General features: G+C 39.2%; 1 protein-coding gene across 3 annotated transcripts; it reads right to left on the bottom strand.

The window, feature by feature from the left end:
- Positions 1 to 618: 618 nt before the first annotated feature.
- Positions 619 to 13,206, bottom strand: LOC148777876 (C-X-C motif chemokine 15-like). Of its 3 annotated transcripts, none has more exons than XR_016037381.1 (3): positions 13,128 to 13,206; positions 11,894 to 12,023; positions 619 to 4,325 (listed from the first exon to the last, which is right to left on the bottom strand). XR_016037381.1 is itself a non-coding variant. In XM_088836094.1 (3 exons), exons 1-3 carry the CDS (start codon positions 13,186 to 13,188, stop codon positions 5,678 to 5,680), a joined length of 273 nt encoding a protein of 90 aa, XP_088692220.1. In that variant the 5' UTR covers positions 13,189 to 13,200; the 3' UTR covers positions 4,342 to 5,677. The 3 variants fall into 3 exon arrangements, 2 of the variants coding, with proteins under 2 accessions (XP_088692220.1, XP_088692219.1); XM_088836094.1 differs by lacking the exon at positions 619 to 4,325 and adding an exon at positions 4,342 to 5,759 and having other exon boundaries at positions 13,128 to 13,200; XM_088836093.1 differs by lacking the exon at positions 619 to 4,325 and adding an exon at positions 9,111 to 11,618 and having other exon boundaries at positions 13,128 to 13,200.
- Positions 13,207 to 14,844: the final 1,638 nt, after the last annotated feature.

The raw sequence follows: 14,844 nt of genomic DNA, 5'->3' as shown, positions 1-14,844 counted from the left end.
TGGCCTGATGAGCGACCATGTCATGGGGAAGAAATGCACCTCACCCAGAAATATATAGAGGGTCTCTATCTGGAGGTTTTATGTCTCAGCATCCCACAGAATCTGGGTGTAACCAGGGTGGAGCCGGCCCTGCTAGCTTAAACGGAATCAGTGGTGGTAATTGGGGATAAAAATCAGGATTCCTGGCTGCATGCCTGGGCTCTGCCACTAGCTGGTTTTGTCATCCTTGGCAAGTCATTTAAGTTTGTGCTGATTTAAAAGCTTCCTCTGTGAAATGAGGTAAAATATGAAGCAACTGCAATTTTAACAGCTTATATAGACAAAGAGCACCCAGCCTTGAAGAGTTTGAGGAGGCCTCCTGGAGGAAGTTTTATGCTAACCAAGATCATTCTTCAGATTTTAGTTCCTTTAAATGTTAGGTCAGGGGAAGGGTAAGGAGGCATGGCCCAAACAGAGGAAACAGTATGAATAAAAGTTTTAAGCCAAAAAATGAAATATAATCTTCAGAAATACTTTGAGTAATTTGATACTACCTCTAGATTATAATAAAATAAGCAAAAGGCATTCACTTATTTCGTCCTTTTAATCACCCCCTAAAGTAGATACTAATGCTGACATTTTATGGAATGAGAAACTGAAATTTAGAATAGTTTCTTGCCTAAAATCTCATAACCTCATAAATGATAGAGATAGTGAGTCTGCTGCAAATCCTGTTTGAACTACTCTGACCACTTCTCTGTGCATGCATGCTCAGTCAATAAGTCGCGTCTGACTCTTTGAGACCCCATGGACTATAGCCCACAAGGCTTCTACAAGGCAAGGTAGTGTTTGAACCATGGAATTTCCCAGGCAAGAATACTAAAGTGGGTTGCCATTTCCTTCTCCAGTGGATCTTCTCAACCCAGGGATTAAACCCTCATCTCCTGCATGGGCAGGCAGGTTCTTTACCACTGAGCCACCAGGGAAGCCCACCACTTCTCCACATTAACATATTAAGATGGGTGGGATTGGGGCAAGCAGTAATGAAGGCATACTTTTCTCAGTCCAACAGGTTATAGTTTGAAAGACTCTTTGAATCTAAAGAAAAAAGCAATAGTGGAAAAGATGTAAAATGTGTGAGTCATGAGGTAGTGGGTGAATCACAAGCATAAGGAAGTGAAAAACTTCTATTAGAATTAGTCAAATAAATACGTGAATCACTAACCCTGTGTCCTTCTCGCTAGTTCACTATATCCTGTAGAAACCATCTTACCTTTAGGCATAATGAACACAAGCCAAATTTGGTGACCTTGATTCCTGACAACAAATGTAAAGAAAAAAGCCACAGTAAATTAATACTCTTCTACAACTAATTCATCCAGAGCAATTCCATTTTAGAAAACCATGTATTTCCAGCGACCTATCATAGATTTGAGCCTCCTAGAGTCCTCCTTCAAGACCACTTGGGACACAGTGGGTCATGCTTACTTATCCTAAGGTCTTTTCTGTGTGTTCTGGATCTTGCAGGTTCACTGCAATGTAGTTGGATGTGATTTTTGCTCTTCTATCTTGCTCAGAATCTACTGGGCTCCTTGATTATGGTGGCTTAGTCTATCCTAGAAAATTTCAGTTATTGTCCTTTCAAATATTACTTTTTATGCATTCTCCCACTTCTCATAGTCTGCAGTTCCTTTCAGAAATAAGTTACATATTCTCATACTATGATTAAAGTCTAACTTCCTTTTAGTATATTCTATATTTTTATCTCTCTGTTGTGTCCTAGATGAATAAAAAATAATTGTCCCTCTGGTTTAAGCTCATCTATTGTTTAAGTTGTCCAATGAGATTTTACTTTATATAATCATATTTTTATTCCTTGAATGTTTTTAACATTGCTGCTCCTTTCCCTATTATCTGTCTCTGTCTCCCCCCTCCACTCTTGAATCTGTTTAGTTTCCTAATATTATAATATTTTCGTAAGTTCCAAAGCCTTCTTTAATGTCTAATGATCTGAAACATGCTTATTCATTATGGTCTCTCGTTGATTTTAACAGTTTCAAGTTTAGAGATGTTCCATATTGTGGGTCTTGACTCCTGTTTAGTGTTGATGGTTCCTCCAGAGTTTTATAAATTTGGACTTAGACTCACCAGCTGCATGAGACTCTATCTCTGAGAGTCCTTTGGGGTCCATGTTGAAGACATATCTTAGTAGGACATTTTGAGTTTCATTGCCAGATATTGATCTGGGCCTCCTTCTATGCTACCTGGAAGTTTCCAGACCATACAAGGGCTATAATGAAACCCCAGACTTACCTGAGGGCAGACTATTGGTACAGAGTTTTAGGGGCCGAAAAAAAAAATTTTTTTCCACCCATTGTCCATGTTGAGGCAGACATGCTTCCTTATTACAAACTTATGTTTTTTAGTGGATTTATTTCCAGTGAAAGTTTTGATTTTATACAAAAATCTTTGTCACAACTCTCTTCCTTATAAGGATACAAAATCATGTCATCAGTCTTAATGAGAGATTAAAATGTTAGCATTCAAATCTTGATAGAGCAACCAGCTTTAAGCCTCACTCAGAACAATCCACAGTATATACCTAGGAAATTTCCTTTCCTAGTTTCTGTTTTCTTTTTTGAGAGGAAGATCTTTGGGTTTTTCTCTGGCCAACTGAGCTATTCATTTGGAAGGAGTCTTTCAAATCTTCAGGATTTCCGAGTAGTTTGTAGAATAAGAATTTTAGGCTTTGTAAAAACAAACAAATAAAAAACCAGAGCAAAACAGAAAACCTTTACTCTTCCCTTTTTTTTGAGAAGAGTGTTCTTTGCGTTGTAGAGAGACTCTACTGAGTCATGTGCCAGCTACTCTGGAAATGAACTGTGTCACCCTGGGGCAGCTCCTGGAAGCCTTGCCTCTGTGATGTGTTCTCACACTCCTGTCTACGGGTGGCTGGACAACGATTTGTTGTTGTGTAGTCACTCGGTAGTGCCTGACTCTTTTGCGACCCCGTGGACTGTAGCCCGCCAGGCTCCTCTGTACATAGGATTTCCCAGGCAAGAATACTGGAGTGGGTTGCCATTTCCTTCTCCAGGGGATCTTCCCAATCCCTGGATCAAACTGTGTCTCCTGCACTGCAGGCAGATTCTTCTACCACTGAGCCACCAGGGAAGCCTGGAGTGTGAGTGGTTGTACTCAAACTGTGAAGACTAGATTCCTTTCTCTTGAAATTTTGAATTTTGTATTCCAAACTACTGTTAGTCTTGCCCACATGGTCCTGAGATCTTTTAACAAGCTCAGTCTCAGAGCTAGTTGTTAGTATACAGCTTAATAATATGATTATTATTTTTGCCAAGATCTGCAGCCGTAAACAGTTTGGAGACCTCGTGTATAATTGTGCCTAAAACAATGTGAATAGGTACCATAAAACTAGCTTTATTTAATACTAACTGGGAAGTGATTTTACAATTTTAATAAGGATAGCACTGTGATTCTTCGTGCTTATTTTCAAAGCAACTTTAATTTTATTATTTCCTCTCAACTATTTTGCAAGTGATAGAGATACTTCGCCTTGTTTTTTCCAGGTTTTCGCATTTACAAGAGTATACAGAAGTTCAGACACTTGCTCAGAACGTGGTGCCCTGGCCCCTGTACTTTTGGCCTAGGGCATTTTCAAGATGTGTAAATCACCTCACTAAAAAGCAGGTTCCCCCTGAGGAAGTTTTTTTTTTTTTTTCCTGTCTGTGGCAGGGGACATCATGGAGAAGGTAGGATCTGTTAAGAGGTGTTGAGCTCAATGGGGAAATCTCTCACTTGCTTTATGAGTTCAGGATTATCCTTCCTACATACTGAAAATTGGATTACCTCTCCTCCCATTACTTCTCCAACAAGTAGCCAATCACTGGCCTGAAATTAATGTTTAAATCAACAGAATGAGTAGAGAAAGCAGTTCAACCTAGTCCTAAATTAGCATGCTGCTGCTGCTGCTAAGTCACTTCAGTCGTGTCCGACTCTGTGTGACCCCATAGACGGAAGCCCACCAGGCTCCCCCATCCCTGGGATTCTCCAGGCAAGAACACTGGAGTGGGTTGCCATTTTCTTCTCCAATGTGTGAAAGTGAAAGTGAAGGCGCTCAGTCGTGTCCGACCCTTAGCGACCCCACGGACTGCAGCCTACCAGGCTCCTCCATCCATGGGATTTTCTAGGCAAGAGTACTGGAGTGGCTTGCCATTAAATTGTTCTATTTTCAAAGAAAACTCTGGACGATGTCCAAATTCATGATGATACAAAGGACTCTTGAGATGCATAGAATGTTATGCTTTTTGTGTGGTCATCAGTTAAGGGTTCTACAATACAAGAAGAGTGACATGCAATTACACACATACACAGGATTATCCATTTGTAGTTTCTTGTGAGGGGAAAAAAAAACACCTCTAAAGATAAAAGTATTTAGTAAGTTAAAAATTATTAATGGTCACAATGAAACACTTTACATGTATTATCTACTTCTCCAATTATAAAGTAAGAGCAAATGAAAGCATGTCAATCCTCAATGTTAAGTAAATTATCCAAAATGACATCACTTATAGCTAGATGGTTTGGGAACATTATATCATATCTGTAGGATTTTAAAAAACTCCAATTCTTCCCACCACATTACACCTCTCAACAGCCAAGGTGACCCTCAGGTCACTACATTCAAATTTCTCTATTTTATTTTCATTTTTTAATTAAAAGTCCGCAAATTTAGTTTTTCCATTGTAAGTGGTTACCATTATAAATTTTTCCTTGATAAGTGGTCTTAGCTGCTGCTATGACTTCGACAAACCAAATCAAAACAAAAGAAAACAAAACCAAAATACCCTCAAAAGCTAGTCTGAGTTTTTCTTTTTTTCAGAAGTTAATCCAAATACACTCCCATTATCACCTGCCTGTATCTTCTCCAGCCACCAGTTTACAAACTCTATTTGGAGTTTAGTTTCTAGAAATGCTGTGCCTCAACTAATTTTTTTTTTTTCAAAGAGGGAGAAATTTTTTTCTTAAAATTTCTCATCAAATAGTTCTGTTGCTTCTGATTGATTTCTGTAAGAGAGCTTCTAGCAATTTTAATCACTTTTATATTCAGTGGAGATATTTATAAATAGGTCAACTTGGATATCATGTTAAATCTGTTTGAAACCATGGTTCTCAAACTTGGGTGGTTTAGTCGCGAAGTCATGTCCAACTCTTTGTGACCTCATGGACTGTAGCCTGCCAGGCTCCTCTGTCCATGCCATTTTCCAGGCAAGAATACTGGAATGGGTTGCCACTTCCTTCTCCAAGGGATCTTCCCGACCCAGGGATTGAAACTGGGTCTCCCGTATTGCAGTCAGATTCTTTACCAGCTGAGCTACCAGGGAAGCCCATAATCACCTGGGAAGCTCAAAATCACCTGGAGGGCTTGTTAGACATGGCCTCGGGCTCATCCCCAGAACTTCTGAAATGAGACTAAGAACTGGGATTTTCATAAAATTGCCAGGTGATGATAATTCTGCTGGTCTTGGAACCATATTTTTGGGTTTTCTGATATAGACTTATTTTAGTCTTATTGTAATTTTATTCTGAAATGTAGCAGAATCTGTATGCATTTCTAAATATATCTTTAATTAAAAGAAGTGGGAGAGAATATTAATATGAGAGTTATTGAAATTAATTATAGCTATGCAATCTTTTTGATAATATTCATCACCCATTCAGCCTCAGGATCCAAACAAATTAATTTTCCATCTTTCAATGTGACTCTGAAAAAAAAGAGTATTTTGGTTAAATTATAACTGCATATAATTTAATAAGACTTGAAATTTATTATTACAATTTCTGTAACATGAAATTCATATGCTTAAAATGAACACACAGATATTTTAAACTAGTTGTATTATTAGAATGTAACTATTAATCATATCAGTATCAGTTCAGTTCAGTCGTTCAGTCATGTCTGACTCTTTGCGACACCATGAATCACAGCATGCCAGGCCTCCCTGTCCATCACCAACTCCTGGAGTTCACTCAAACTCATGTCCATCGAGTCGGTGATGCCATCCAGCCATTTCATTCTCTGTCGTCCCTTCTCCTCCTGCCCCAAATCCTTCCCAGCATCAGAGTGTTTTCCAGTGAGTCAACTCTTCGCATGAGGTGGCCAAAGTATTGGAGTTTCAGCTTTAGCATCAGTCCTTCCAATGAACACCCAGGATTGATCTCCTTTAGAATGGACTGGGTGGAACTCCTTGCAGTCCAAGGGACTCTCAGGAGTCTTTTCAGTTCAAAAGCATCAATTCTTCGGCGATCAGCCTTCTTCGCAGTCCAACTCTCACATCCATACATGACCACGGGAAAAACCATAGCCTTGACTAGACGGACCTTGGTTGGCAAAGTAATGTCTCTGCTTTTTAATATACTATCTAGGTTGGTCATAACTTTCCTTCCAAGGAGTAAGCGTCTTTTAATTTCATGGCTGCAATCAGCATCCACAGTGATTTTGGAGCCCAAAAAAATAATTTAAAAAAAATCAACTAGAAGATAAATTTCCTAGAGTCTTTTGAGATATTAGCTGATAATCAGTGAACATTTACTAGATTTAAAATGCACAGGGTATAGTGTCAGACTCTGGAAAATCTGCCTACAGAGGGTATCTTCCAGGCTGCCAGTTATCAACCACTTACTATGTACTCTTTATCACTACACCTCTGCTAATTTGGTTAGATTTTAAGACTTCATTAAAACCTCATTTATTATCGGGAGACAGGAGGATACCATAAACTGCTGCTGCTGCTAAGTCACTTCAGTCGTGTCCGACTCTGTGTGACCCCATAGACGGAAGCCCACCAGGCTCCCCCTTCCTTGGGATTCTCCAGGCAAGAACACTGGAGTGGGTTGCCATTTCCTTCTCCAATGTGTGAAAGTGAAAAGTGAAAGTGAAGTCGCTCAGTCGTGTCTGACCCTTAGCGACCCCAGGGACTGCAGCCTACCAGGCTCCTCCATCCATGGGATTTTTTAGGCAAGAGTACTGGAGTGGCTTGCCATTGCCTTCTCCAACCATAAACTAGTTATTTAAATTTATTCTGTAGTTTCCAACTGCACTTAACAGAATAGCAAAGCTCCGTCCCTTTGAGGTTCATTACATGGGGACCAGTTAAACCAGTCAGTTCTAAAGGAAATCAACCCCGAATATTCATTGGAGGGACTGATGCTAAAGTTGAGGCTTCAATACTTTGGCCACCTGATGCAAAGAGCCGAGTCATTGGAAAAGACCCAGATGGTAGGAAATATTGAAAGCAAAAGGAGAAATGGGCAGCAGAGGATGAAGTGGTTAGATAGCATCACTGACTTGATGGACATGAATTTGAGCAAACTCTGGGAGACAGTGGAAGAAAACAGAGCATGGCCTGTTGTAACCCATGAGGTCACAGAGTTGGACATAACTTAGGGACTGAACAACAACAGCAACATGAAGACCAGATCATAATAATTATAATGATAATAACATGATAATAACATAATAATAACTCTTCAGTAAATTACCAATAAAAAGATAGCCACAAAACACTGCACACAATAGTGAAAACTTGAAAGTATTATATTACCAAGACCAGAGAAAGTGTTAGTCATTCAGTCTTGTCCAGCTCTTTGAGACTCCATGGATTGTAGCCAGTCAGGCTACTCAGTCCATGGAATTCTCCAGGCAAGAATACTGGAGTGGTTTGCCATACCCTTCTCCAGGACAAGGGTGCCTGCCATCACCACAGCCATCTCAACAAAACTAGAAAGATTCATAAGATCTCCAAAAGGGAAACTTCAGTTCAGTTCAGTCTCTCAGTCGTGTCCGACTCTCCACGACCCCATGAATCACAGCACGCCAGGCCTCCCTGTCCATCACCAACTCCCGGAGTTCACTCAAACTCATGTCCACAGAGTCGGTGATGCCATTCCATATGACAATGACAGACTTTATTTTCTTGGGCTCCAAAATCATAGTAGATGGTAACTGCAGCCATGAAATTAAAAGATGCTGGCTCCTTGGAAGAAAAGCTATGGCAAACCTAGACAGCATATTAAAGAGCAGAGACATTACTTTGCCAACAAAGATATGTATAGTTAAAGCTATGATTTTTCTAGTAGTCATGTATGGATGTGAGAGTTGGACCATAAAGAAGGCTGAACACTGAAGAATTGATGCTTTTGAGCTGTGGTGTTGGAGAAGACTCTTGAGAGTCCCTTGGACTGCAAGGAGATCAAACCAGTCAATTCTAAAGGAAATCAGTCCTGAATATTCATTGGCAGGATTGATGCTGAAGCTGAAACTCCAATACTTTGGCCACCTGATGCAAAGAGCCGACTCCTTAGAAAAGATCCTGATGATAGGAAAGATTGAAGTCAGGAGGAGAAGTGGACAAGGTGGTTGGATGGCATCACTGACAAAATACACATGAGTTTCAGCAAGCTCTGGGAGATGGTGATGGACAGGGAAGCCTAGTGTGCTGCAGTCCATAGAGTTGCAAAGAGTCAGACACAACTGAGCAACTGAACAACAGCAACAAGAGTAAAGTGTTAATGGTTGCAAAGTCAATACAATATTTTATGTCTAAATGCAAATAACAGCTAAACTGTGAAATTTTATAAAACTATCCTTTACAATAGGATCAAAAAGAAATAACATTGCAGATCAGTGGGAAAATAATGATAATTTTAAGTACTGCTGGACAGTTGATAAACCGTAAAAATAAAAATGGATAATTCCCTCACACCATATGCAAAAATCAATTCCAGGTGGATTAAAGTTTCTTTTTATTAATTAATTAATTAATTTATTTTTTGGAGGTTAATTACTTTACAATATTGTATTGGTTTTGCCATACATTGACATGAATTGCCCCGGGTGTACATGTGTTCCCCATCCTGAACCCCCCTCCCTCCTCCCTCCCCATCCCATCCCTCTGGGTCATCCCAGTGCACCAGCCCCAAGCACCCTGTATCATGGATCGAACCTGGACTGGAGATCCGTTTCACATATGATAATACACATTTCAATGCCATTCTCCCAAATCATCCCACCCTCACCTCTCCCACAGAGTCCAAAAGACTGTTCTATACACCTGTGTCTCTTTTGCTGTCTTGTATAGAGGATTATCGTTATCATCTCTCTAAATTCCATATATATGAGTTAGTATACTGTATTGGTGTTTTTCTTTCTGGCTTACTTCACTCTGTATAATAGGCTCCAGTTTCATCCACCTCATTAGAACTGATTCAAATGTATTCTTTTTAATGGCTGGATAATATTCCACTGTGTATATGTACCACAGCTTTCTTATCCATTCATCTGCAGATGGACATCTAGGTTGCTTCCATGTCCTGGCTATTATAAACAGTGCTGTGATGAACATTGGGGTACATGTGTCTCTTTCAATTCTGGTTTCCCCAGTGTGTATGCCCAGCAGTGGGATTGCTGGGTCATATGGCAGTTCTATTTCCAGTTTTTTAAAGAATCTCCATACTGTTCTCCATAGTGGCTGTACTAGTTTGCATTCCCACCAACAGTGTAAGAGGGTTCCCTTTTCTCTACACCCTCTCCAGCATTTATTGTTTGTAGACTTTTGAATAGCAGCCATTCTGACTGGTGTGAAATGGTACCTCACTGTGGTTTTGATTTGCATTTCTCTGATGATGAGGGATGTTGAGCATCTTTTTATGTGTTTGTTAGCCATCTGAATGTCTTCTTTGGAGAAATGTCTGTTTAGTTCTTTGGTCCATTTTTTGATTGGGTCATTTATTTTTCTGGAATTGAGGTGCAGGAGTTGCTTGTATATTTTTGAGATTAATTCTTTGTCAGTTGCTTCATTTGCTATTATTTTCTCCAATTCTGAAGGCTGTCTTTTCACCTTGCTTATAGTTTCCTTTGTTGTTCAGAAGCTTTTAATTTTAATTAGGTCCCATTTATTTATTTTTACTTTTATTTCCAATATTCTGGGAGGTGGGTCATAGAGAATCTTGCTGTGATTTATGTCAGAGAGTGTTTTGCCTATGTCTTCCACTAGGAGTTTTATAGTTTCTGGCCTTACATTTAGATCTTTAATCCATTTTGAGTTTATTTTTGTGTATGGTATTAGAAAGTGTTCTAGTTTCATTCTTTTACAAGTGGTTGACCAGTTTTCCCAGCACCACTTGTTAAAGAGATTGTCTTTTCTCCATTGTATATTTTTGCCTCCTTTGTTGAAGATAAAGTGTCTGTAGGTGCGTGGATTTATCTCTGGGCTTTCTATTTTGCTCCATTGATCTATATTTCTGTCTTTGTGCCAGTACCATACTTTTTTGATGACTGTGGCTTTGTAGTAGAGCCTGAAGTCAGGCAGGTTGATTCCTCCAGTTCCATTCTTCTTTCTCAAGATTGCTTTGCCTATTCAAGGTTTTTTGTATTTCCATACAAATTGTGAAATTATTGGATCTAGTTCTGTGAAAAGTACCATTGGTAGCTTGATAGGGATTGCATTGAATCTATAGATTGCTTTAGATAGTATACTCATTTTCACTATATTGATTCTTCCAATCCATGAACATGGTATATTTCTCCATCTATTTGTGTCCTCTTACATTTCTTTCACCAGTGTTTTATAGTTTTCTATATACAGGTCTTTTGTTTGTTTAGAAAGATACCTTCCTAAGTATTTTATTCTTTTCGTTGCAATGGTGAACGGAATTGTTTCCTTAATTTCTCTGTTTTCTCATTGTTAGTGTATAGGAATGCAAGGGATTTTGGTGTGTTGATTTTATATCCTGCAACTTTACTATATTCATTAATTAGCTCTAGTAATTTTCTGGTGTAGTCTTTAGGGTTGTCTATGTAGAGGATCATGTTATCTGCAAACAGTAGGAGTTTTACTTCTTTTCCAATCTGGGTTCCTTTTATGTCTTTTTCTGCTCTGATTGCTGTGGCCAAAATTTCCCAAACTATGTTGAATAGTAGTGGTGAGAGTGGGCACCCTTGTCTTATTCCTGACTTTAGGGGAAATGCTTTCAATTTTTAACCATTGAGAATAATGTTTCCTGTGGGTTTGGCATATATAGCTTTCATTATGTTGAGGTATGTTCCTTCTATTCCTGCTTTCTGGAGGGTTTTTATCATAAATGGATGTTGAATTTTGTCACAGGCTTTCTCTGCATCTATTGAGATAATCATATGGTTTTTATTTTTCAGTTTGTAATGTGGTGTATTACATTGATTGATTTGTGGATATTAAAGAATCCTTGCATCCCTGGGATAAAGACCACTTGGTCATGATGTATGATCTTTTTAATATGTTGTTGGATTCTGTCTGCTAGAATATTGTAAAGTTTTAAATACATAGGAAAAGACTGTAAAAAAATTTAGCAGACAATGCAGAAGAATATTTTTATGAACTCTGTGAAGGAAAGTTTTTTTGAACTAAAACATTAAAAGTGCTAACCAGAAAAGAGAACATTGCTAATCTCAAGCATATTAAAAATAAATTTATACTGATTGAAAGGACACCACAGAAAGAATAAAAACATGAACCACAAATTGGAAAATGAGCTTTTCTATCCATAATTCTGATGAGGGTTTAATATCCAGAATGTGTAAAGAACACCTGTGAGGCAATAAAGAAAAGGTTATTAATTAAGTTATTAAGAGAGTAGATCTGGAGAGATCTCATCACAAAGAAAAACCTATTTTTGATTTATCTATGAGATGATGGAGGCTAACTAAGCTTATTGTAGTAATCTTTTCACAATATATATAATTCAAGTCATCATGCAGTACACCTTAAATTTATAGTGATGTATGCTAATTATGTTTCAGTAAAACTTGGGAAACAGTCAAAAAACAAAAAAAGACTTCTCCCTCTACATCTTCACTACTTACATGATTTCTTTTCTGTTGCAGTGAGCACCTTCAGGGATTATCTGGACTTTTGCAATGAATTTGGGAGGAATAAAGTCAGATTGTGTGTGAATACACAGGCATCGCAGCTCTTGACTCTCACAGGGATCAGCTGTGTGAGAAAATAATAGTGAAACACTAAGAACAAAGACAGCCATGATGCTTAATTCTTTACTTATGAAATCTGAGATCAATGCAGTAAGATACTCAACTCACCAAATACTATCAGAAATCTTTAGGGAGACAATCACATAAATATAATCATTTGCTATTGTTATGGTCAATGAAACTATTGAATATCTCCTATATTTGAGAAATGGGTAAGTGTACTAGACCAATAATTTATTGCTTGAAGGCATATATGGTCAATAAAAATGCTTAGTGGTAAAAATCAACTTCATTGCCTTCTATAAAATAGTTTAAATACCAAAATTTTATGTGAATTCTATCAGTTGAAGGTGGCAATTTCCACCATTACAATAAATGCCCTAAACCTTTTTGCAGTGTGCTGCTGCTTCTTGTTGTTCAGTCTTTAGTCCTGACTGACTGTTTGTAATGCCATGGACTGTAGCTGGCCAGCCACCTCTGTCCGTGGGGTTTTCCCAGCAAGAATATTGGAGTGGGTAGCCATTCCCTTCTTCAGGGGATCTTCCTGACCCAGGAATTGAACCTGTGTCTCCTGCATTGGCAGGTGGATTCTTTATCACTGAGCCACCAGGGAAGCCCATGCTGCTGCTACCATCTTTAATAAGAAAAGCACAGACCCTTACGGTGTACCCGTTTGCCAATGCAGGAGACATGAGAGACATGCATTCGATCCCTGGGTCGGGAAAGTCCCCTGGAGAAGGAAATGGCAACCCACTCCCCCATTCTTGCCTGGAGAATCTTATGGACAGAGGAGGCTGGTGGGCTACAGTCCATAGTGTTGCAAAGAATCAGACACAACTGAAGCGATGACTCAGCATGCACACATGTGTGTATGGGTATTCATAACGTTCTCAATATTAATTAATTAATTAAACAGATTTAAAAAATTTAACTCAACAGGAACTTCTTTGATATTCCACAATCTAAGTGTATGTGCTGCTTAGGTTTTAATTTTATAGTTTCTACATTTTGCCCTAACACCAGATTCAATCTCATTTGATCTGGAAACATTTGGGCTTTGAATTTTTCCAAAGCCAAGAAGCAAAAGATGAAAGCGACAGCTCCTTACCAAAGATGCCCAGGACAAGGACACCCAACAGGAGGAGCATCTGTGAGTTCTCAGTAGCCATGTCTGTGCTTGATCTTGATCCTTGTCTGAATGGTAGTGTCAGTACTGCAGCCTCTTTTATGTGCTCTCTGTAACCATGGAAGTTTTTTGTTGTTCTTGCACTCTCTTTCCACGAAGAATAGAAGGAGCAGTTTATTCAAGTGGCATGTTTGTTACTTACAAGTCAATGAGGAAGCTGGGTTTGTTTTTCAAACTTTGCTTTAACTGAGGGGTTTCAGGCATGAGGAGATGAATTTATTGAATAGAAAAATGAACCTATTATTCCCTGGGAGGGAAACTGCATGATTGTGAAGGGTTCAGTGCCAGTTACAATTAGTAACTTACAAAATGGAATAATAAAAGATGTCTATATATCTTTTCAAAAGTCATGTTTGTACAGTGTAGAAAATGAAGAGGCTTTTCCTCCTCAAGTATTTACTTTTGGCTTTTGTGGCTATTTGCGTAAATCTATTCAAGGTTATAATAGACTCTTTCAAGCTCTAACTGTACTCATAATGTGTGCACACATGTGTGCTAAGTCGCCTCAGTCTTGTCCAACTCTGATCCTATGGACTATAGCCCACCAGGCTCCTCTGTCCATTGTATTCTTCAGGCAAGAATCCTGGAGTGGGTTGCCATTTCCTTCTCCAGGGGATCTTTTTGACCTAGGGATAGATCCCGTGTCGCTTATGTCTCCTGCATTGGCAGGTGGATTCTTAACCACTAGCGCCACCTGAGAAGCCCCATACTTAAAGTATGGGTAACCTCTAAAGATACTGAGGGCTCCCCTTGTGGCTCAAGTGGTAAAGAATCTACCTGCAGTGTGGGAGACCTGGGTTCAACCCCTGGTTGGGAAGATCCACTGGAGAAGGGAGCAGCTACCCACTCCAGTACTCTACCCTGGAGAATTCCATAGAGAGAGGAGCCTGGCAGGCTACAGTCCATGGGGTCGTAAAGAGTCAGACATGATGGAGTGACTTGAACTTTCACAAAGATACTGAATAAAGTTCAGATTACAGCAACCCTTGTCCTGTCAAGAACAGCAAATTATGATTTACTTACGGTTTAAAGGCAGCAGTTTCAAAAGGCTTGAAGCTGAATTAGCTCAGTGGATTATGAACTTCATTTTTTTTTCTTAAGCAGTTTTATAAATAACCTTCATTACCCTATCCAGCTTATTTATTTATTTATGCATATATATATGTATGCTGCTGCTGCTGCTTCTGCTGCTAAGTCACTTCAGTCGTGTCCGACTCTCTGCGACCCCATAGATGGCAGCCCACCAGGCTCCATCCCTGGGATTCTCCAGGCAAGAACACTGGAGTGGGTTGCCATTTCCTTCTCCAATGCATGAAAGTGAAAAGTGAAAGTGAAGTTGCTCAGTCGTATCCGACTCTTAGCAACCCCATGGACTGCAGCCTGCCAGGCTCCTCTGTTCATGGGATTTTCCTGGCAAGAGTGCTAGAGTGGGTTGCCATTGCCTTCTCTGATATATATGTATATATACATATATACATATCTATCTATCTATCTATCTATATATGTATTAACAAACCCAACACCAAAGCATTTGCTTCAGTTTCCTGGGGCTGCCATAAGAAAAGTACCACATACTATGTTGCTTAGACAATATAAATCTTTATCTCACCATTTTGGAGCCTAGAGGTCGAAAATCATG

The sequence above is a fragment of the Moschus berezovskii genome, chromosome 5, assembly GCF_049115385.1.
Source record: "Moschus berezovskii isolate FMDL1 chromosome 5, NW_MosBer_1.0, whole genome shotgun sequence".
NCBI lineage: Eukaryota > Metazoa > Chordata > Mammalia > Artiodactyla > Moschidae > Moschus > Moschus berezovskii.
The sequence above is the reverse complement of the archived record's forward strand: the minus strand, read 5'-3'. Positions and strand labels throughout refer to the sequence as shown.

Coding starts and splice junctions, on each gene's coding strand:
- LOC148777876 (XM_088836093.1), bottom strand. CDS start 13,188: ATGGCTACTGAGAACTCACAGATGCTCCTCCTGTTGGGTGTCCTTGTC. Junction 12,024..13,127: donor CCTTGTCCTGGGCATCTTTG/GTAAGGAGCTGT, acceptor TTTCTCACACAG/CTGATCCCTGTGAGAGTCAA. Junction 11,619..11,893: donor TGCAACAGAAAAGAAATCAT/GTAAGTAGTGAA, acceptor ATTGCCTCACAG/GTGTTCTTTACACATTCTGG.